The sequence below is a fragment of the Neofelis nebulosa genome, chromosome 9 (genome assembly GCF_028018385.1).
Source record: "Neofelis nebulosa isolate mNeoNeb1 chromosome 9, mNeoNeb1.pri, whole genome shotgun sequence".
NCBI classification, from domain to species: domain Eukaryota; kingdom Metazoa; phylum Chordata; class Mammalia; order Carnivora; family Felidae; genus Neofelis; species Neofelis nebulosa.
This window is the reverse complement of record NC_080790.1, coordinates 8,832,227-8,855,220: the sequence shown is the minus strand read 5'-3', so window position 1 is coordinate 8,855,220 and position 22,994 is coordinate 8,832,227. Positions and strand designations below refer to the sequence as shown.

At 53.7% G+C, this 22,994-nt stretch overlaps 1 protein-coding gene across 6 annotated transcripts in view; it reads right to left on the bottom strand.

The window, feature by feature from the left end:
* The window catches only part of LPIN1 (lipin 1), a 128,730-nt gene that overhangs the window by 10,995 nt on the left and 94,741 nt on the right, over positions 1-22,994 (bottom strand). For all 6 annotated transcript variants that reach the window (XM_058682562.1, XM_058682565.1, XM_058682563.1 and 3 more), the window contains 6 exons: positions 20,910-21,002; positions 17,774-17,853; positions 12,463-12,589; positions 11,316-11,464; positions 10,752-10,838; positions 1,069-1,221 (listed from right to left, as the gene is read on the bottom strand). In XM_058682562.1, coding sequence (XP_058538545.1) covers positions 1,069-1,221; positions 10,752-10,838; positions 11,316-11,464; positions 12,463-12,589; positions 17,774-17,853; positions 20,910-21,002 — 689 coding nt within the window. The remainder of the gene's footprint in view (positions 1-1,068; positions 1,222-10,751; positions 10,839-11,315; positions 11,465-12,462; positions 12,590-17,773; positions 17,854-20,909; positions 21,003-22,994) is intronic.

Below are 22,994 nucleotides of genomic sequence, written 5' to 3'. Positions count from 1 at the left end.
TCGGGTCGTCAAACTGAGGCAGAATCATACCAAAGCCTGTCACTGGGTCTTGAAGACAGAATTCTCTGATACTTAGAACCAGCCTTTGACAGGACCAACGTCCTATTACGACCACAGTAGATTGTGCTTTGAGAGCAGTCAGGGAGGCTGTCCTGGGCCTCAAGCTACCGGGAAGCCCAGTGTTCTCCTCTCCAACGCCAGGAGGCCAGACTCAGTTTGGCCCGGCTTCTCTGAACGCGGCTGAGGCGGGGAAGGGGGTGGTGTAGGGAGAAGGGTAATCAGAGGCTGGCTAGCAACGTTAGAGGGCCATTAAAACAGTGTTGGGCGCCTGGATGGTTGAGTCAGTTGAGCGTCTGACTCTTGGTTTCGGCTCAGGTCATGATCTCACAGTTTGTGAGACTGAGCCTCACGTCAGGCTTCGCAACTCCCAGCACAGAGCCTGCTCTGCCTCTCCCTCTCTCTCTCTGCCCCTCCCCTGCTCACTCGCTCTCCCTCCCTGTCAAAATAAATTTAAAAAATGAAAAACAAAACAAAACAAACGGCGTAACCAGAACTCGCAGAAAGGGTGAGTGTTCTGGGAGACCAAGGCCAGGCGGCGGCTGGTCGAGGGGCCACTTAACCCGGTCCAGGCCCCCGATTAGACAGAATGCAAGTTGATTCTCAGAATCCTTAAGACTCAGACCGGTCACGGTGGAGGGACAGCTGCCCACACCGGGGGAACAGCATGTGCACACACTGGAGGCTTCGAGTAGAGAACTCTGTTCCGGAGAACGAGTTTCAAAAACTGCAAAGCAGGGCAGGGGCGAGTCAGGAAGAGTCACGTGACCCGAGCTCATGAATGTGGACTTGATCCTGAGAGCCACGATGAGCTGAAGAAGGGTGTGGAGGAGGCGACAGAACGAGACCTGCATCTCAGGACGAAAATCTGCTGGTGCCCACTGTGGCTCCGGAGATGGGCCAGGGCAGACCAGTTAAGAGGCTATGCTTGCAAAACCTTGCAGGGAAGAGGGGCGGGGGCGGAACTGGCCGGCAGATGTGGGGCGGGAGGTGTGTAAGCGAGCGCCATACCTGTGCAAGGCCGAGAAGAGACTGCTTGGGCTCAGCAGCAGGGGCCCCTGAGGCAGCACCGTGCCCCTCTCGTTGACCCAGTGCAAATAGCCCCTCGTCATGTCCGCCATCCCGATGGCACGTGCAGAACAGTAGAGAAACTTATATCCGTTTCTGCAAAAGAGACAAAGCATTCGGGTGTCACGGCATCCCGCGACCGAACCGCTCCGCGTTCACACACCCTGACCTGTGCTTCTCGAAGAAAGGCATTGCTGCAAGCTTCCTCACCAGCAGAAGGCCACCTCCTATACAACACTATTTGGCACTGAGAGGGAAGCCTGAATGCTTTTCGCTGTCCCTCACTGAGCCCACGTCCCTCACTTGGTTTAATCCTCACGGCAAGTCCGTTCGGTAGGGCTTTTCCCTCCGCTTTATGCTGGAGACGCTGAGGCTCTATGCAAACTGGCCGGGCTACCTGCCCCTGCACTGCTCATCTTCCAGGTCCCTGCTCCCCGGAAAGGCCACCCAGCCACCAGCACACAGGGCCCCTGCAGGTGCACCGCAGCACGGAGCCCGTCCCCCCCGCCCCCGACACACACCATCAAATCCTCCCGTCGGCGGGATGATTCCCGAAAGCACATAAATACGTACCCGCCCCCTCTCATCTCGTCCTAAACACAACCACCGCCTTGGGTTTTCCTTCTCCGCACCGATTCCCCGTCGCCCCGCTCCCTCGGCCTTGTGTCTGCACTGACCACACTTCTCCACCCGCGTCACCCCGCTCCAAGCGGACTCGGTCCCCTGCCTTGCTAGCCCCCTCCAGGTCCCTGCGACGCCGCATAGGAACAGACTTCGTGGCACACCCAGCACGTGTGACAGTCCCTCCCTCTGGAGCGCCTCCGTCCCCCCGCTTCCGGTCCCCACCGTCCCCAGTGTGCTTCCAGCAGCAGCCGGCTCTTCCCGGATAGGCCTGGGCCCCGTCTCCACCCAGGCTCTAGGTGCCCGAGTCCTGCGGTCCTCACCGCCTCACTCCCCGCGGGATCACACCCACTCCCCGACGGCCCTGAATGCCACAAACAAACCAGAGCGGCGTGCGCTATTTGTGATGTTGTGATACGATACAGATCTCTGTGGTCCTCATCCCCGGGTCCCAGCACACAGCTTCCAGACCCTTGGACTTTCTGAGTGACCAGGCACCTATTATCCAACACAAGCCCCTTCCTCCACACACCCCTGAGTTTATGCTGATGAGGGGGGCCACGGTTGCCATAGGAACCAGCCATGCAATCGGAGGGCTGGAACTTTCATCCCCACCAACCCCCCCCCCCACCCATCCCCCCCGCCCCACGCACACAAATTCTGGGCAAGGCAGAGGGGCTGGAGACGGAATTCAATCACCAACAGTCAATGATCTAATCAATCGTGCCTACACAAAACTCCTCAACAATGGGGTTCAGGGTTGGGAGAGGCAGGTTGAGTGCCTCCACGTGCTGGGACACACCCCCACCCCGTGGAGACGAGACCCTTCCAGACACCGTTCTATGTGCCTCTGCACCCGGCTGTTCATTTGTATCCTGTAGAATAAACCCGAGCGTTTGCCTAACTTCTGTGAGCCTTTATAGCAAATTATTAAACCCGAGAGGCGGTTGTGGGGACCCCTGATCTGTAGCCAAGTTGGGCACAAGCGGGGATAAACTGGGGACCTCCTATTCGCGGCTGGCATCTGCAGTGGGAGGTGTCTTTGGACCGGGCCCCTAACCTGTGGGGTCTACCCTACCTCTCGGCAGCTGGTGTCAGAAGTGGACTGAATTGTTGGACACCCAGGGGGCGCCTGTAGGGAATTTCAGAACTGCTTCGTGCGACAGCCCCACACGTTGGGTGCCAACAGTGTTGGGAATGAAACACGGATCGCAGGCCAACTCTTCGATGACATACAACTTTACTGCTTGAGCAGGACTGCATTTCCCTCGTTTTAACCCTTGAAAGCTTAGTGACCAAAACGAGATGTGCTGTTAAGATCAAATGTATGCCACGTTTCAAAGGCTTACTGTAAAAAAACAGAAGCTATCTCCCGTTAGTAATTTTTATATTGATTTTAAACGGTAACGGTTTCCATGTACGTATCGGGCTAAATAAAATACACTAAACGTTTTTTAAACACGATCTGTACCTGGCTGCCTTCCAGATTTATACTTCCAGTCCAGACGCCTCTCTTAAGCTCCAGGCCAATACGTGCAACCACAAACCGCCCCGTCACTAATGAGACAGACGACGTACGCCCGACGCGGTGCGCCCACAGTCAACTGTGCGCGGGCGCTCCTGCCGCGTCCTCGCTGAGCAAGTGGCTCTCACGGGCCCAGGTGAAAGGTCAAACCTCAGGGCCACCTGGGAGTCTACTTCTCATGACCACTGCCCGCCCCCCCCACCGCCCCCACTGCCTCGACTCCACCCCAGCAAGGATCCCAAACCACCCCCGAGTCCCCTGCTACCGGGACGGGGCCTCTCACCTCTATTCCCGCGGCAGCTTGAATCGGCTCCCACCCCCCCCCAAGTCTGGACACAGAAAGAAACCTCAAAACACGCTCACGGCGTGCCCCACACCCTGAAGAGCCTCGACATCTCTCTCAGACACAATCCAAACTCCACAAGGCCAGTGAGACCTGGTCCCCATCGCTCTCTCCAACCCCATTTACTCCCTCACCCCCGCTCGCCAGAAAGGTGCCCCTGCCAGTCTTCCGAGGCACCATGCTCATTGCTGCACTGGGCACCTGCACATGCTGTTCCTTCTGCCTGGAACACTGTTCCCCACACCCCAGGCTTACTCCCTCACCTCACCTAGGTCTCTGCTCGGACATCACCTCCTCAGAGGGCCCTTCCCTCGTCCCCCTATTTAATAAAACACACACTCCCGGGGCGCCTGGGTGGCTCAGTCGGTTAAGCGGCCGACTTCGGCTCGGCTCATGATCTCGCGGTTTATAAGTTCCAGCCCCGCGTCGGGCTCTGTGCTGACAGCTCGGAGCCTGGAGCCTGCTTTGGATTCTGTGTCTCCCCTTCTCTCTGCCCCTCCCCCGCTCATGCTCTGTCTCTCTTTGTTTCTCAATAATAAATAAACGTTAAAATAAAAAAAAAAAAAAGTAAAACACACACTCCCCTATCCCCACTTCAGCGACAAAACCTTTGCTCTGCTTTAGTCTTCCTAATGGCACCCATCACTAATGTTACAGTATAGTTCCTGGTTTGAAAGTGATCTCTTGTTAATCCATAAGCCCCCTGAGGGCGGGGACTTGGTCTCATGCCTTGCTGTAACCCCAGGGCCAAAAACAGTGCCTGGCAAGCCACAGACACTTAGTAAATATTTGCTGAATGAGAGAATACAAACTGCCCACTTCTCCCTGACTTAGTCCTCCAGCATGAAGATTTGATGCTGGTTAAGGGGTTCATCTCTAGACTTGCTTATGAATAAATCTGGCCTTTTGTAGCAACGTGGACGGAACTGGAGAATGTTATGCTAAGTGAAATAAGTCCTACAGAGAAAGACAGATCCCATGTTTTCACTCTTATGTGGATCCTGAGAAACTTAACAGAAGACCATGGGGGAGGGGAAAGAAAAAAAACAAAGAAGGTTAGAGAGGGAGGGAGGCAAACCATAAGAGACTCTTAAATACTGAGAGTAAACTGAGGGTTGATGGGGGGTGGGAGGGAGGCGGGGGTGGGTGATGGGCATTGAGGAGGGCACCTGTTGGGACGTGCACTGGCTATTGTATGGAAACCAATCTGACAAGACGTTTCATATTTAAATAAATAAATATGTCCTTTAAAACCAAGAAACAGGAAACTTTTAAGAGGGAGAGAATCCAGAAATACCAGCTTGTCTGGAATCCAGGGATGCATCTTAAAATCAAGCAACCTTTTTACTCAAACATCTTTGTATTTTAGCTCTCTGATTAATGCAGTCTTTAAAAAAAATACCCACTCTTTCCGTATATAGCTCTTCACATCGGAGTCCTAAAAGCGGCCACCTGCAGGGGTTTGAGATGCTAATTTTATTCAAAACCTGATTTCCTAATACATTTCAGGGTTTGATCAGGCCACTCACTGCCTCCTTCTCACCAGGCAAGTATTCTGCTTCAAAGGCCATTACTAAACTTGGCTGGAAAATCAGCGCCAAGACTCCTGGAGGAGCTGGGGGGGGGCGGGGGGAATTGCTTGTTGATGGCAGAGGGTTCGCCCCCACGAAAGCCGCCTGAAATACCAAGCGCTCCCATCAAATGCTCAGGTGACGCCGAGTCACCAAAGCTTACTCTCAAGGGAGCCCCTGGGGGGTAAGACTGCTCACTCCTCACTCAGAAGGGCAGGACGCGCTGCTCCCACCAACACCCCGCCTGAGCTCCGGGTGCACACGGGGCCGGCACAGCCCTGCCCTTCGGGAATGGGCAGGTGGGGAGACCTACCCTTGACTGCAAAAAAGGTGGACTTGTGGGCTCCCCGGGAGGGAAGGGCGAAGCCTGCCCGAGGAGAGCGTGCGCACAGACGTACAACACACACGTGGGTCACACTTACCCCTCTGAGATCTCGGCAACTACAACAGGACTCGGGAAATACCAGAGCCAAAAAGAAAGAGGATTCCACGTCCCGGCGTCCCACTGACGGTTTCTCCATATGTCTCAGCCTCTTGTATCTCTCTGAAAACACTTGGCCCAGGCAGATATTAAAATAGCTTGGAAAGATCACCTCTGGGGCTATTTGCCAAGAGAAGCGTCTAGGCGGACGTTTCTCCACCACTGACATCTTGGCCTGGATAAATCATTGCAGGGGGGCCGGGCAGAAGCCCCGACAAGGCCGCCCTGTTGGACGTCTAGCAGCATCCCTGGCCTCCACCTGCTAGGGGTCCTCGACACACCCCAGGCATGGCGACCAGAAAGGGGCTCCGGGCATTGTCATGGGTCCCTGGGGGCCAAAATCGCCCTCGGTGGAGAGCACTCTTGCAGAAAAAAGGGGCTCCGGTAGCCCCGCCTGCAGGCCCAGAGGGAGGATAACCGCTCGCTCCCTTAAGGATGGAAGGCTGTAGGCCAAGCTCAGACTTGTCCTCAGCCCGGCCTCCGAGGACCCCTGCCCAGAGCCTCCCTTCCGCGCCCACCGTGCTCACTCCAGCCTGGCTCTCAGCCCCACCTCCTCTCGCCCTGCGTCCCCCTGTGACGAGTGCCCTTCTCTCAAACCCTGAAACCCTGCCCACCCAACAAACCTCGGCTCCGGGCCTCCTTCTCGCTGAAACCGTCTTGGATTTCTCGCCCCTCCGATCAGATTTGATCTCTCCCTCACTTCCGTCTGAGAAACCTGCATCTCACCGCGCGTCCCCTTCCCTGCATCCTTACAGGATCCCCATCGCCCGCTGCTACAGGATCCCGAGCTCCCTTACGGAGAGGCACCGGCACAGCCCCTGGTGTGCAGCAGATTCCCAATCAGAGTCCGCTAAACCCGGGGGGTCCTCGCGGAGGCCGGGCGTGGAAAAGAACGCCCAGCTGCACGACACACACACTTGTGACAGCAACCCCACGACGTGCGGGCACGGCATTTCTGGGCTGGCGGTGACCTCAGGGACCGCCCGGCCGAATTTTCCCCTTTTAGAGATGAGGAAACCAACGCTGGGAGTGGGGGACGAGGTCTAAGCGGCCAGGGTGAGCGAAGGGCTGTCCCCTTCAGATTCCGGCCGTCCCCCCGACTCCCCATCAGACTCTCCACCCTTACTGTCAGACGTTAACGAGTGCAGTCCCCTAAGACCCGGAGTGGGAGAAAAAAAAACATCGGCAAAAAGGAGAAAAGAAAGACCCTAACACGTCTGCTAATGATGCTTTCCGCTTTCAGAATCCTGGCTTCGCACAGCAGTCTCCACGCCGCAGACGAACCCATCCACCCACGAAAACACGGGAGCATTCATGCTCCGCTAAATCACACACACGTTGCTTTCTGCTTCCATCACTATAAAAATACCCATCAAGGAAGGGGGAAAATCAGAGCGGTTATTGCCCACGTCTAGCCCCTAAAAGACCCACGGGCTCAGTGAGCTGGATATTTTAGGGAAGAGTCTTTTACTTTCCTTGTGCACGCTGACCGATACTTGAACGGGAGGGGAGAGTCTCACGTCTTCCGTTTCTATCGGCTGGCGTTCTTCTTAATCAATAACCAAGCCGGCTCCTTTACACCCCCTCGCTGAACAAGGTAACACTCAGCTCCACAATTTCTCACAGCTGACTGTATTCGAAAAAGTAATTACATTTGGCAAAAATAAAATGAAATAAAATAAAATTGCCCTCATTTTCTGTGGTTGTCAGGCAAGCGGCTATCGGTGAGACTGGTTCTCCCGTTAGATAGATACTGCAGTGCAGGAATTTTAAGCGCAGCCTACATCCCAAAAAAGCAGAGGGAGGACAGAGTGATCCGTCCCCAAATCCTAAAGTAAATAGCATCACCTTCCTGGAACCCTAGAGCATGCCAAAGAGCTCTCTCACTAGGCCCATGGGTAATCACAGGAGGACATCACAAGAATAGCACGGACTCATGAGAAGAGGGAGTCACCGCCACCCTCACCAGTCCTCAGTCCCCACACTTGTCCCGCTGCGGCTGCCCAGGACCCCAGAGGAGGAAGCATGCGGGGCGTGGCCAGCATGCGGGTTCACCCTAACCAGCAGTCAGCTAAGGGAATGTCGCACCGAGCCCGACCTGCGCCAGGACGCCAACAAGCCAACCCGGGCCCCTGGGTGTCAGTAAAGAGCTCAGTAAGGAGGTAAGAGCCACCTGGGGTCGCCGACTCTGGCCTGGAAAGGCATCGTGAGGACTATGGTGTCTGAGCTGGGCACAACAAGCTGAAAAGTGTGGAGACAAAAATCAGAGGTACGAGCATGCCGGGCAGAAGCCATCATTTGAGCGTAGGCGGGAAAATGGGAAAACGAAGCATGGAGTGTGGGATGCGGCCTGGATTAGAGCAGGAAGGTCTGGGGAGAAACTTGGAAAAGAAGGGCCTCGCAGAAGGCGGGGAAAGCCACACCAAGGAGCCCCCGGGAGGTGCTCCGTGCAGAACCCCGAAGGCCATGGCCGAGCTGTGTGTGCAGACTGTTCCGGAAACCTAACTGTGTGGGAGCTGCTGAGGACACACATCAAACTCAGAGAATGAACAAACGTCAAGCCCCTTCCTCTTGGCCCAAATGAAAATACAGGAAGCAGGGGCGCCTGGGTGGCTCAGTCGGTTAAGCGTCCGACTTCGGCTCAGGTCACGATCTCGCGGTCTGTGGGTTCAAGCCCCGCGTCGGGCTCTGTGCTGACAGCTCAGAGCCTGGAGCCTGCTTCCAATTCTGTGTCTCCCTCTCTCTCTGACCCTCCCCCATTCATGCTCTGTCTCTCTCTGTCTCAAAATTAAACATTAAAAAAAAAAATTTTTTTTAAAAAAAAAGAAAAGAAAATACAGGAAGCATTCTGTACTCATTTTGGACCACCACCCACAGCCCTCACTCACCTCACGCTAGGCAACCAACATAAAAAATGCTCAGGCGTTCTCTGCTAAGCTACCCTACTTGACTTTCCACGGAGATCTCTTTTCTGGGGGACAAACAAAAATGCAACTGTGCCGTTTTATGTTGTAATGTCCAGTGAGGAAAGGAGTGGATTTATGTTCCAAAGCCTAAAACGATTCAGGCCGTGAGCTTCCCGTAATCCTGACGCGGGAGAGTTTCTTCCAACTAAAAATAGATGTAATTTTCAGCGTCATGCGAGTCGCGGCAGGTCCTCGGTGGATTAATCCTTCCGAGCGAGAGGTCAGCCGTGGTGAGGCCGTGGGGAAAGGGGCCAACACACATGCTGTCTGCCAGACTGCGGGCTGGGCCTACCTTTGCAGAGGGCGATCTGGCCCCACTGAGCAGATCTGCTCATGTGCTCGCCCTCCTACCAGAAATTCCACTTCTGGGAATCCACTTCGCGCCAGCCCCGCCCCCCGTGTGTGCCGTCCTTATTTATTTATAGGCTCATCACACACAACGAACACTGCGTTTGAGTGCTTTGTGCATCACCGTGGGAAATGGCGAAAAGACTGGTAACTACCTCCGAGGTTCGTCAACAGAGGGCTAGTTACACACAGAACGGTTGACCCATGTTACACGATTCGTGCAGCAGTGGAGAATGAGGCAGATCTCACAGGTAATGAAACGGAAAGATGTATTACTAAACGACGCACGCACGCGTGCATCTCAGGGGCCTGGGGACAGCGCGCGTGGATTTTAAGGACAGCGGGACAGAACAAAACCGGTCACGGTGGCTCCGTTTCTGGGGAGTGGATCAGCTCAGTGCGGAGCAGAGAGGAAGAAGACACAAGCTTTGTACTCTCCAATTTCTGTAACTTTTCTTACTTCTCTGCATTTTTTAAAGACCCATGTATTACTTTTGTGATTTTTTGCGGGGGGGGTGACATCTGGAGAAGCTCAAACCGATGAGCCGGGCATCCAAGAAATCCGAGTTCTCCAACCCACCAGGAGCTGAGGGCCGCCTCCCAGCCACCCCGCCCTCACTGCGGCATCAGGCTCAGGAGGCCAGAGATCGTGTCCGCCTCATGACATCCCCCGTGCCTGTCCCTGGGCTAAGCACACAACAGGCACTCAGTAAATGCTGGACGAACGAATGAATGAGGGGCAGGAAAGTCTACTCCATTCATCTGTGCTCAGAGCACCGGCATGGCTGTGAGTGCCCATCCCCCCACCCCATCATCACCTACAACGGGCCACAGGTGAGTAGCTCAGCCTGGGAATCACGGCCTGGTTCTCCGGCCTGACATCTCCTAGCTCTGTGATTCCTCACCTTCCACCACGATGGCAAGGTGGGGCTGTCCTGGGTTGGCCTAAGGCACCTTCCAGCTCTGAGAGGCTGGAGAACAGGGGCGCCTGGGTGGCTCAGCGGGTTAAGCGTCCGACTTCGGCTCAGGTCATGATCTCACGGTTTGTGAGTTCAAGCCCCGCGTCAGGCTCTGTGTTGACAGCTTGGAGCCTGGAGCCTGCTTGGGATTCTACATCTCCCTCTCTCTCTGCCTCTTCCCTGTTTGCGCTCTGTCTCTGTCTCTCTCTCTCTCAAAAATAAATAAACATTAAGAAAAATCTTTTTTAAGAGGCTGGAGAACAGAAAGCCTTGGAGGGAGAGGTTTCACTGATGAGGGAGACTCTAGTCCACAGAAAGATGGAGAAAGCAACGAGCCGTGTGGGGAGGGAGAGACCCTGACGGGCCCTGACCCTGGAGACAGACCAGAGCAGACCGGGGCGGCTGTACCTCCTGTTAGCGGCCGGGGGCCTGTGGATAAACCACTTCAACCCTCCGAGTTTCTCTCTCGGTGAATTAATGCTATCAATTCTTACAGTAACTCTGAAAGGCTAGTAAGTGAAGTGATGCGTGCCCGACACAGGACGGCAGGTCGTCCCCCCCCCAACGCTAGCACCCTCCTTCCGCCAACGATTTTCGAGCCTCCTATCACTTCCTTTCTCGTCTCTGGGTACCAAACTCACACTTGGGAGCCGGCGGGATGGGGACTCACTTGTGTACTCAGAATCCTCCACCCGCCCCCCCCCCCCCCGCCCGGACCCCGCCCGCCTGAGCCGCCCGCACCCCTCTTCACAGCCACCCTCACAGTCATGGCCTGTGCCATGATGTGATGGGGGCGAGGGCCCGGTACTTACTGGCTCACTTTATGGTACAGCTTAGCAATGCCCTGGTGGGTCCAATCCTTCCCGAGGGTGGGCAGAATGTGGCCAAGAGTATCTGACCTAAACAGAGAAACAAGAAAAAGAAAATAAAAAGGGCATGCCGAAAGGGGGGGCAAAAGCCCATTCCAGCTCACTGTACCAGAAATACCTCACGAGGGGCGCCAACAGGACCCGCGACTTACTTTCCGGAAAAGCCCAAAACGAAAGAAATCACATGAGGACGCTCATGGAGGGATACGTTAACACACGAAAGGGCACCTTCCAACTATCACGCCTCAAGGCCGTGACGCGCTAAGTCAAAGCAAAAAGGCCGTTCGGAAAGTCGCGCTTCGGAAACATCCACGAGAACAACAAAACCAGGGAGGCGGGAGCCCCGATGGAGATGAGCACCGAGGCCAGACTGCGGCTGTTTAAGGCGAGGGGCAAAGACCCCAGGACCACGCCGGGAACCGAACCGTACGGGCCCCACACGGTGCCACAGACCGCGAGCAGAAATGCCGGCTGCAGGCCCCAGGGCCCCGACACAGCCGGGCCCACCTGGTGATGGTCCCGTCGATGTCCGAAATGATGACTTTGTCGTCCCAGTCCCACAGGTAGATGGTGCCCTCGCAGCGGCACGTGCCTTGGTACTGTGTGGTCACGCTAAAGACCACGTCGTTGGGGCCGTTCTTCAACTTCAAGCTTTTCTGAAAAACATGAGCCGCGGGGCCGCTTGAGGGGAAAGCCCAGACTGAGGGCTATTTGGCCCCTCTTCCAGGAGGGGCGACATCGGAATCGCTTTTCGAGCTCTCTGCCCTAGGCCACCGTACAACTCCTCCTTTCGCTGTCCCGCTCTCCGTGAGGACGGTTCTTCCCAGGGTCCGGCCATCCCGAACCCCAGGCCCACCTGAAAGGCAGCTCACCCACTCTCTGCAGGGGGCGGGAGGTGACGGGCAGGAAGCCTTGCCCTCATAGTTCCAACTTCAGAATAGGACCCACTCACTACTCCGCGACTAAATATGAAAGGGGACACGAAGCCAAGTGGGGAGACGTTTCCCGGAATAACCGCAGATCCCAGGACTTCACAGCAGGCTCAGAAAGCACGGTTACCCTTTGGAGGTTTTGATCTCAGTGCTGGGACCCTCAGGTGCACACCAGCTGGTGGAGACTCAGGGTCCCCCCGGCATCGCTGGCCCGAGCCTGGTGCCACACCACTGCACAAGAGACTGCCAGGCAAGCTGGTGGCATTGAGCGGGAGTCTGGGCCTGACCTTTTCCCATGAAGCACCACGCCCGGCCCCCCACTAACTCTCGGGACAGAAGCGAAAGAGTGGGGACACTGGCTCGCTGGCTGTTCGTGGGAAACAAGGGGCAGGGAAGGAAGGGTCTGGTGAAACCCGAAGAAGACACTGTGACCATGACGGCCCCCTGCCACCCGAAGCTCTCGAGAACCCCCCCCCGGCCCTCGCAACTGCTTGACCTCCCCCAGGTTAGGAGACGCACAGCTCTCGCAAAGTACAAAGAGCCTGGGAGAGTTGAGTCTATCAGTCACTGAAACCTGAGGATCAGTTGGCTTTGTCAGGCTTCCCTCCTCCAACACTTGGCAACAGGAGCCAGAGGGGCACCCAGACGCCCAAGCCAGCCGCTGAGTCTGGGCGGCCACACCTCAGCCGGGGTGCACGAACACGAGGGAAGGACACACTCACCAGCTGCTCCGAAGTGAGCCGGAGGGTCTTCTTGTAGCTGACGCTGGACAACAGGGGGAGGTGGCCCGCACTTGGGGGCTTGGAAGCTGCGTGTTCGTCATCACTGGAGGATGACTCATGCTTTATCCTGGAACACACAGTGACGTAACCACCACTTAGGACATGCATCTGGGCAGCCGTGAAAAATGCATTAGGCCAGAATCAATGGCTGAGTCGATCGGGTGTCTCCCCAGTGCCGTCTCTCGGGGGGTCATTTACCATATGCCATGACATTTCTCCGTGAAGGCCCGCTAACTCCCATTCATACGCCTCCTGCATTATTCATCCGGGGCTGCCTCTCCTCGTTCACGTCCCTACTCACTCGCTATCATCACTCCACTTTCCACCAAGACTCTCCTCTTCCCGATAAACAGAGTTAAGCTCCGTCCTTGCCGAGGGAAACATTCTCTTCTGTTCCCCGAGGCTGCTGGCCAAGCACGAGAACTCTGAATTTCCACACACCCTGACGGATCACTTCCGTGTTCACACCTCTCCAAACACACGTTTCTTTTTTTTTTTCAGTGTTTATTTATTTTTGAGAGAGAGAGAGAGAGAGAGAGAGAGAGAGAGAGCGCATGAGCGGGGGAGGGGCAGAGAGAGAGGGAGCCACAGAGTCCGAAGCAGGATCCAGGCTCTGAGCGATCAGCACAGAGCCCGACGCGGGGCTCGAACTCACGGACCGTGAGATCATGAGCTGAGCCGAAGTCAGACACTCAACCGAATGAGCCACCCAGGCGCCCCACCAAACACACATTCCCAAATAACCCAGCAGGTGCCGGTGAAAACAGGGAAGACATCAGTCCTTCTCCAGAACCCCCCGAGCCGGCTGTCCTACACACCTCGTCTGCCTGCGCAGAACCCACAGGCCAATGCTCCTGAGTCTTCCAGACTTCTCCGTCTAGTGAAGGGCTGGGAGGTGCGGGTGGGAAGCAGGCTCGTTTTCTTTAAACAGCTCATGTAAAGCCTATCAGTAATCACTTGTTCCCTGGATTAAAATCCCGCTATGGCATAATCCCCAACCCAGCGGCTTCCCGCCACTTCCTGCATCCGGGGACCATTATCTCCAAAAACGTCCTAACACTGTACGAAGTTAACAAATGTTGGCTAAGGCTAAGTGGAAAAGGCTGAGTGGCCCCAAGCAGGCAGGTCCCATCCTCATGCCTGCCTCCAGAGCTTCCTGCTCAGGACATCGCTTTATGCAAGACTGATACGCTTGGGAACAAGCCTGATACGCTTGGGAACAAGACTCATACACTTGGGAGCTCCGTCTTCTCTCTTTATCTCCAAGGGCTCGGACCTCGCTAACACCCCCTTGTCCTCTGGCCTCCCACTCTCCCCGCCTCCCCTCCCACTCCTGTGTGGCCTGTTGCTTTCCCACCCCGTGTGTGCATCCCAGAGCAACGCCTACAATCCACGGCTGCCCCGAACTAGAGAGACCTGAGGGAGGTCACCGGACCCAGCTGTTCTGTTACTTCTTCTGTTACTTCCGCTACCCCTTCGTGGGGAGGAGCCTCCTTCCGCAGCTAGAATGAGCTGCGCTTCCGTGAGCACCTGACGCCCTGGCCCCACAAGAGGGAGCCTGAGGGCTTCGGGGCTGGGGGGCTGGAGCTCATCCATCCAGTGCTTGCGACCGACTGCTGTCGCTTCGGCAAACAGCCTGGCCCCCGCACTCCCGGGGCTTTCTGTCTCAACAATCACAACACAGCATGGTAAGTGCTATGATCGGAAAGCAGACTTGGCCATCTCCAGGACACCGGGACCGTGGGGAATAAGCCATGGGAACGGGCCACTGGGTCCACAAAGGACGACAGAGCGTGGGGGCGCCTGGGTGGCTCAGTCAGTTGGGGGTCCGACTTCGGCTCAGGTCATGATCTCACAGTCCGTGGGTTCGAGCCCCACATCGGGCTCCGTGCTGACAGCTCAGAGCCCAGAGCCTGGTTCGAATTCTGTGTCTCCCTCTCTCTCTGCTCCTCCCCCGCTTGCGCGCTCTCTCTCTCTCTCTCTCTCTCTCTCTCTCTCTCTCTCAAAAGTAAATAAACATTTAAAAAAAATTTTAGAAGGACAGAGCCTGGAGGCTAGACTCCAGGCTAGTCCGCGGCAGGGCTGGGCTACATGCAGATGAATCTAACCAGTGACATCTGTGGCCGGTTTCTAGGTAAAGCGCAGACGGCACTGGGGTTAGAACCGGAGAAGTCCGTGTTGGAAGCCCACGGGAATCAGGCCGTTTGCACAGATCGCTTCGTTTTCTTTCAGTCCTGATCTCCTCATCACCACATGTAGAGGAACAAACAGCATCCCCCCCCACCCCCCACCAAAACACTCAGGATGCAGGCAGATGACAGACAGACAGAACCAGCCCAGGAGACACGAGCCCCGATGAGGCCTCACAACTGGAGAATCCCCTCTCTGGGCCCCTGGCTCGTCTGTAAAGTGACATGTTCTGACAACAGCCCTTTCCAGTCCCGGCCCCCGTGGGTCCCGTGAACATCGCTGGTTCTTCTGAACCACCGGCCCGCAGATTTCCAGATGGGTCGGGCACAGTCCCGGAGCACCCAGCTGGCAACCCAGAAAGAGACGAGCTGCAGGCCCCTCGCTGAATCGGAGACTGTTTACGCTCCAGCCCAGCAGCCTGGAGGGAAATGAGATCCAAACGCGAACCAAAGCTCGCACGACACCAGACTGATGTGCGCCTCTGCCCGTGGGGTGTGGAAACACGAACGAGGCGGAATCACCGTTAATTTCCATCTGCCGCTTTGCAACCGAACAGCAAAAAACCCACTAAATCCGTGCGGCTGGCCGTGCTGGAGGGAAAACAGACACAGACTCTGGAACGCAGCTATACAGTTGGCTGCCGGTAGAGCGGCCGGGGGGCGAGGACGCCACCCCGCGCAACGGGGGTCCCGCCACAGTCCGCTGGGGCTCACGAGGGCCCGGGAGCAGGGCCGCTTCCCAGCGCCGGCCAGAAGCGACGCCACAAAAGAAGCTCAGCCCGCTGGAGAGTCTGTGTTCGCGGAGCAACTGTGAACAACACCCGGGTTAGCGCCCGTCGCCGCGTACATTCTGCAAGCGGAAGTTTCACGACTCGACTCGTATGGCGACAAGCAGCTTGCTCAGTGAGGCGGCTTCGGGGCCTGTTCTGTCAATCAAGTCTGTCAATTACGGCAAGGCGCCAACGCCTTCTCTGAGTCAACGGCACGAATCGAGCGGGGAGGCTGAAGGCCTAACACGTTTCCCCTTCTCGAACGAACTTTCAAACTCCCGATCCCTTCTCGCAAGAGTCAGCGCTTCGTTCTTCAGGGTTAATAAACGAGCGTAGCGTGATGAACTCAGCGCTGCGGGCTCTTAAATGGGTTCTGTTTGGCCGCTGACAGCATTTTCGGCAACGTCCAAAGAGGACTGTGTCAGGCGGTGAAAAAACCTGCAACGATTCCGAGAAACCGTGCCAACTGAGGCTCCGGCTTAGTGGGCAGGAGCCACCCTAGGGTCACGCTGCTCATCGCCCTTGGTCCCCCTCGGCCCTCTGAGCCCCCACCGGCCCCCTGCGCCCCCTGCGCCCCCCAGCTCCCTCCCCGGTCCTCCACGCGGCCCCTGGGAAGCAGAGAGGAACAGTATCAGAGCCGCTGCATGCCACACTGCCCGCGGTCGTCACGCTCTGTGCCTTGGACCCTCCGGCCGGGCCCACCCCAGAGCCACCCCCCTACTGTCCTGCTACAGCTGCACCCCCCGCCCCCAGCCGTGCGGCCCTGTGGGGTTTGCGTTCTGGACCTCCCTCCTCGTGGAGGGAACCGCCCGGGCCGATGTATGTGGGGTTGGCATCATTCTCCCCATTTCACAGACGGAGAGGAGACACCGTGGGGCTGACGATTCACCAAGGATCGCACGGCAGGCCGACACAGCCTCGGCTCTCCGTCCTGCTCACGCTGCCTCTCGTGTTCGGAAACCATGGCTAGGACAGAGAAGGTTCTTCGAAAGAACGGGAGAGCAGGAAGTTTCTGGTGGAGCTAAATCACTGGTTTAAGTGCTCAAGGCAGGAGAGCCAGCGCTCCGTCTGTGTCCCCTGTCACCGTGCTGCCTCCCGGGCTGCCTCCCCCGCTGCTCTGGACACGACACCTGCCCCTTTGCTCGGATATGGAGACCAGTTTGCCCGAAGCCAGGACCCCAAACCAGGCCCGCCCGACTCCAGGTCTGCCGTTCGCAGCCTGCGGCTGGCCACTCGCAGGCGTAAGCAACGACCCGCTGAAAGTCCACCGGCTTCTATCCCTTCAGAGGCCAGCACGTTCTCGGCCTGCGCTGCACCTTGAGCACACCTGCCTTCTCCCTTCCGGGGAGTTTTTCCTACTTCCGCCTATATTTTCTATTTCCAACAGCGAATTCTAGAAACAAGATAGTTTACGATGCAGAGCGACGGCCGGGAGGCTGAGAACCTGAGATCTAAGCCTGCCCCTCCTATGAATCAGCAATATATTGGGTAAAACTTATCAAGTCGGCAATAGCTCCGCAACATTTATGAAACGCCTGCTGTGTGTCAGGCATCAGCTTAGCCCCCAGGATACAAAAATGATGAAGATCTGCGTCTTGCCTTCCATTAATTTGTTCGCTTTTTTCTTCCTGCTAAATGAGGAACGCAACCCTGAGTTTCTTAAGCACGGGATTACTCTAAAGGTAAGGTGACGCGTAAAGGGCGTTAGGTTGGCTCATTCGCTATCTACGTACGTTATCGACATCCTAACTGGTGCACGATGGCATTGCCCTCAGATCAGAGTTGCCCTCAAATCCCGTAAGAACAGATTAACCTGACGGCGAACACTCACGGTACGTGTGAGTTGCCAATACGAACCCCTGTCCGTACTTAGGAAAGTATCAGCGAAAGTCCCAGGAAGTATTTAGATGATAGGGAAAAGCAATTTCCTTCCGAAGGAAACCGATTTCCACGTTACTGTTAATGCTGGTGCTGGCCACCATCATCGCCACCGCTGCTGTTTTCTGCACATCCAGGGCCATCAAACACCAAGACCACGAGAAGGGCTCCAGTTACAGGACGTGCCCGGAGTCTCACGTTCACTTCGCAAGGTAGGTATCTAAGGGCACCACTGCCACCATTTGATTCAAGGGAAACGCAGTTAACTGTTCCAGTTCGCCCACGGCTGCAACCCCGGTCCGCCTGGGTCCCAGGCCTGTATGCTCGGTGAGCCCCAGCAGCCCCCAACGGCCACACGTCATGCCCTTGGACACAGAAAGGGGCCGCAAGGGCCCCCGCCAACGCGCCCCGTACCTGGTGGCCATGCCGAGCTGTGACGGCTGCTCCCCGGGGCTGTGGCTCTTGCCAGCCAAGCACTGCTCTGGCTTACTTTCCTGGAGAAGGAGACGAGAAGGAGTCAGGAGAGTACCAGAGAGAAGGGCCGGTGTGCCACGACAGGCTCCCCGGAGCCCAGGGCAGAGCCCCGAAGGCCGTCCCCAGTGATACGCGCCCCACGCATGGCAGGTGCTGATTAGTGCTTTGCTTGGATGCCTTGAGTGAAGCTGAGAAAAACTGTTTGACAGAAATGAGTCTGTTTTCCAGAAGTGCTGGTGGCACCAAACCAAACTTCATAATCGCCGGAGCTTATGCAAATGCTTTATCAAGGGCTGCTTGGATACCCGAATATTTTCAAAATATTTTCTTATAATTGCTGATAGAAATGCTTGAAAATATTTTCACACCACATTTTGCTTGGGAAAATGCTTCTCTCCTTCTCAACACCACACACTCCTCATAGAAAATGCTCCTCCGATGTACCAGAAAGAGCTCTGGGACTCTAAAGAGATCTGGGCTCAGCTCTGCTTCTCTTGCTTGGGAAGCTGGGGCAAGTCATGGAAGCTTCCAGAGCCTTGTCTCCTCACCGGTAAAAGGGGGGGGGGGGGGGGGTGATAACATCTACGTCCTAACGCTGCCGTGAGGACCACAGAGATGCTGTGCCCACACAGAGCCTGGCCTGCAGCAGGCAAGGGACCAGAAGACATCCACCAGCCCCCACACACGTCACGGAAGTCATCAGATGGGAGGACCCAGGGCAAAGGGTGTACAATTGAATCCCACTATTTGCGATCATCTGGTCAGGAGGCAGGTTAGTGGCTTCAGTGTTAATGAGAAAATGAGCAACGTAAACATCAGGGTGACCGTCGTAACATCGGATGAGTACAAACTATATCCAAATATTCGTTAGCTCTTTATAAAATTGATGTGATAACATGCCCAGTAACTTTTAATCTATTTATTGAGGTAATAACATAGCCACCACTGCCAACAATCCTTTATTAGACTAGTTCAAAAATACGTAACTATCTGAAATAAATGTATTTCAGTTTTTTTAAGAAATACTTAATTTCACAACTTCATGATTTCCTTCATGCTGGCATTCCCCTTAATTCAAACTGGTGCCAATGGGAATACTCTACAATAAATAGGACTTTGAAATAGCAACCAGCCCTCTGCCTAAATTCTAGAACATTCTACTCTCTAGGAAGGGAACTAGAAAGGCCCTTTATGTTTTAAGTCACCTAAAGTAAAGTATATGTTTGCTCTAATCTGTTCATACCCTTGGAGATAACGGAATAATCACCACCACTCAGGTATGCTGAAAGAAAATGTCAAAGAACAATTTCCTCTTGACAAAACCTTCCATCAGACTTTTTCCCTTTGAACTCATGGAATAAACAAATTGAGATCACTGGGGTTTCTGTTAGTATTGTAACAACCGACTTGACTACTGTCCTTGGGGTTTCTCTACACTATATTCCAAAAGTAATCAGCATTCCCTCAAATATTTGCCAAACCCCTGCTCTGAGCCCAATGTGGGCACCCAGGATACCCAGGGATCAGAGCCAGACAGGGTCTCCGCCTTCATGGAGTTCAGGATTTAGAGGAGAAAGAGATGTTAATAGTCACACTAATATGACTATAAACTCTTGACAAAATTTATGAAGGCAAAGTTTCACAGGCAGGACTATGAGAGCAGAGAACAGCAGCCCAGACTAGTCTGCCAAGAAAGGGCTTTTTGAGACACTAGTCAATTAAGTGAAGGGGAGTGAGAGGGGTCCCGGGAACACAGGCAGTGTAAATGGCATATGCAAAAGTCCTGGGGTAGAGTGTATGTTCAGCCAGTGAAGCTACAGTAGAGAAAGCAGGGGGAGAATGACAAAAAAAAAAGTTTAAAGAGGGACGCAGGGGCTAGGGTACAAGTGTTGTAAGCCATGTTAAGAATATTGGTCTCAACCATGGAGAGACCTGGGATCCCAGAAGGTTTTAAGCAAGGAATAATATAAATTGGACCAGTCTCCTAAGTCGAACAATGCACCTACGGTATAGACGATGAAGAAGAGAGGGCGAGAAGAGACCAGTCGACCACCGGAAGCAATCCTGGGAGGGACGGCGCCAGCCTATGTTTGTGGGGGTGGAACCGGAGCGAGGTGGGTACACGTGAGAAATATTTAAGATGGAAATTGATGGGACCTGACGATGAATTAAATGTGAGACGTGAGGAAAAAGGAAGGGTCTAGCCTATGGAGGGACACCGGCACCATTTTCCGACCGGGGTCCGGCAAAGGAAGAATTCACGAGAAAGCTGTGAGGTCAGTCTTCGAAAGGACCAGCTTTGAAGTGTCTCGAAACATTCACATGGAATAGCCACGTACTTGGCTACTTGGTAAGTGAACATGGAATACAAAACAACGTCTGGTTTGCAAAGAAGAGGAGTCATCGCACGGGCATGGGTGGGGCTGCCCGGGGAAAAGGAGGCCCTAAGACAACCCTCGATGACCGCCGCCCCCCGCCGGCTGCCCTTACGGTCGTGGAGCCAGAGCGGGGACAGCCTTAGGAGGAAGGAAGTCGGGGGGACACAGGGGCATGGAACCTTCAAGAAATAGGTTGAGAGGTTGACAGAGAGCTGGGAAAAAAAGCATAGGCATCTACAGAAAGGGAAACGAAAGCCATGCATATTGAGACGCGCCCTTTCAGTGACATGACTAACGGGAATCGGTCTACCACGAGGAGTGTGGCCCCTTTCAAACTAGACTCACAAGCAGCAGAGGGCTGCTTAACTTTAAACAGAAACGTAAACTCTCAGACCGAACCCCTTCTTTTCACAGATGCAGAATTCCCAGAGGGGCAGTGACTTGCCCGCAGTATCCCCCGCCAGCCAGGTCGCAGGGCCAGGAGGTGAACCAAGGCTCTCTGGCCACACCTCCCCTTCCTCGGCCCCTTCCCCCCACACCCTGGGAGGCCTCTCGCTGCTTCTCGGCAGGGCTGGCTCCCAGAAACCCAGTACTGCGCCTTGGGCACATTCCGCTCCCACCCGGAGCATGAAAACGCACTCCACAGACCCAAAGTCGTCTGGGCTAAGTAGAAGCACCCTTTGGTGGCCCGTGCTTACCTCTTTGATCGTGGTGTTTCTTCCCCTCCATGAAAACCACCACCTTCCGCCCTTTCTGGGCATCTTATCCCTCACGAGAGCTTCCACAGTGGCCTGTTTTAAACGGATGGGAACATAAATAATGGAACCAAAAAAAAAAAAAAAAGATCCACTCAGCACAGTCAAACCAAAAGACGCACGCATGCAAACCAAAGGAAGATTAAAAAAAAAAAAAAAAAAAAAAAAAGAAGAAGAAGAAGAAAGAAAATCAGAGAAAACACGACATACTCTTCGTGGCTGAAAAATTTCCGAGAAGCAAAACCTAATGGCGTCCAAAATTACATGAAGATAACTTAAGCACGAAGACTTAAGAAGATGGTGAAGGGATAAACAAACAACAAATGAATATAAAACACAACATGACGACAACAACAAAAAAAAAGAAAGCATTGAAAATCATTAGTGATTAGTACGACCAGAAGTTTGCAAATTAAAGTGATCTACGGGTTAACATACCGTTACTCTCAACATGATGAGTATAAAATAAAAAATGAAATGACCGACATGACGTATAGGGTAAAAAACCATTTTTAAACAAACAAAAATAAATAAATAAAATGCACAGGATCTCTTTAGTGAATGTAAGTTGCCAAATTTTGACCGACTGAACCTGAGTAGATGCACTGGGGTCAAAACCTCACGTATTAACAAGAAAACTCATACTCTTGCCCGAAAGAAATGAGCATTTAATGGGGGAAGATCAAATAATAATTCATAATTTTCTAAGTATTTGCAAAGAAGAAAATATCAATCTTGAGGCAAATCCCAGCACCAGGGAAAGGGTTCACAGAACTATCAGGGAATCATCACCCCCGCTAGTAATGAAAAAACAGTTTATGTCTTTCAGCCAAACAGACTGCAGGTAAGTAGAAAGAGAAATCATTCACATGTTTCGCCTGAAGCGTGCTTCTTTCGGTCATTTAAAGATCCCTACCTGATACAAAAGAAACTCCTAATATACCAAAAAGCAAATCCTTCATAACCTAGTCACAAAGAGGATAATTCGTACAGATGTTGATTTCCCCATTCCTCCTAAATTCATCCATAAATGTAACAAAATCCCAATTAAAACAAAAAAACAAACTACCAGGATTATCTTCATACCTAGACAAAGCGATTCTAAAGTTCATTTATAAAACAAAAAGATCCCAGAAAATTCGTAGACAGAAGAGTATTAAGTAGGTCCAAGCCGCACTGGATGTTAAAATATGTTTAAAAGCTACAGTAATTAAAAGAGTGTTACATTGGTACGTGAGTACACATATAGATGGAACAGAAGACAGTGTCCGGAAATGAACCTAAATCCATAAACAAACGGAATACGTGCTTGTAGCCGTAACTGCCTAGCAGTGGGGGAAAGAGTCCTCTAACAAAAGGTACTGAGATACTTAGGTAGCTATGCCAGACCCGGTGACTGGATGCTCTGGGCACATCATCCCCTTTCTTTCTTGCCAACAAATCTAAAACCCTGTTCGAGAATCAGGTGCAGTATGTTCTGACCTCGGTTGGCCTACGTCAGTCATCGTCACTGTTTTGCCCACAACTGCTTCGGAGGTGACCCCGTGACCAAGTGGTAGCCAGTCGAAAGTGAGAAATCTGTCTCCATCCTTCCTATTTGGGACGAGGCTGTTTGAGAAGACGATGTGGGGGGACGGTCGCCTTGTGAACATAAAGGGAAAGCCAAGAAAATCACAGAGAAGCTAACCCAAACTCATCAAGCCTGAAACCACCAACCTCTAAGACTCTTACTGAGTCGGATAAGAAACGCCTATTATTTAAGCTACTTGTAGTCATTCTGTTTTCTACAAGCAAAGCATCCTGATGCGAAAACCAACTGGAAAAAACAAAAAGCAAAAAAACTGATTTGGGTTCCCGATACCTCTCTCACTCTCAGAATAAAACCCAGACGGGTCCAAGATTTAAGAAAGAACTAGGAAACAAGATGGTCTATTTTCCCAAGTTTTGCAAATGAGAAAGCAGGGCCATTCGAGGGTGATACGAGACCATAAAAGACAGACAAAGTCTACATGTAAAATGAATTCTATA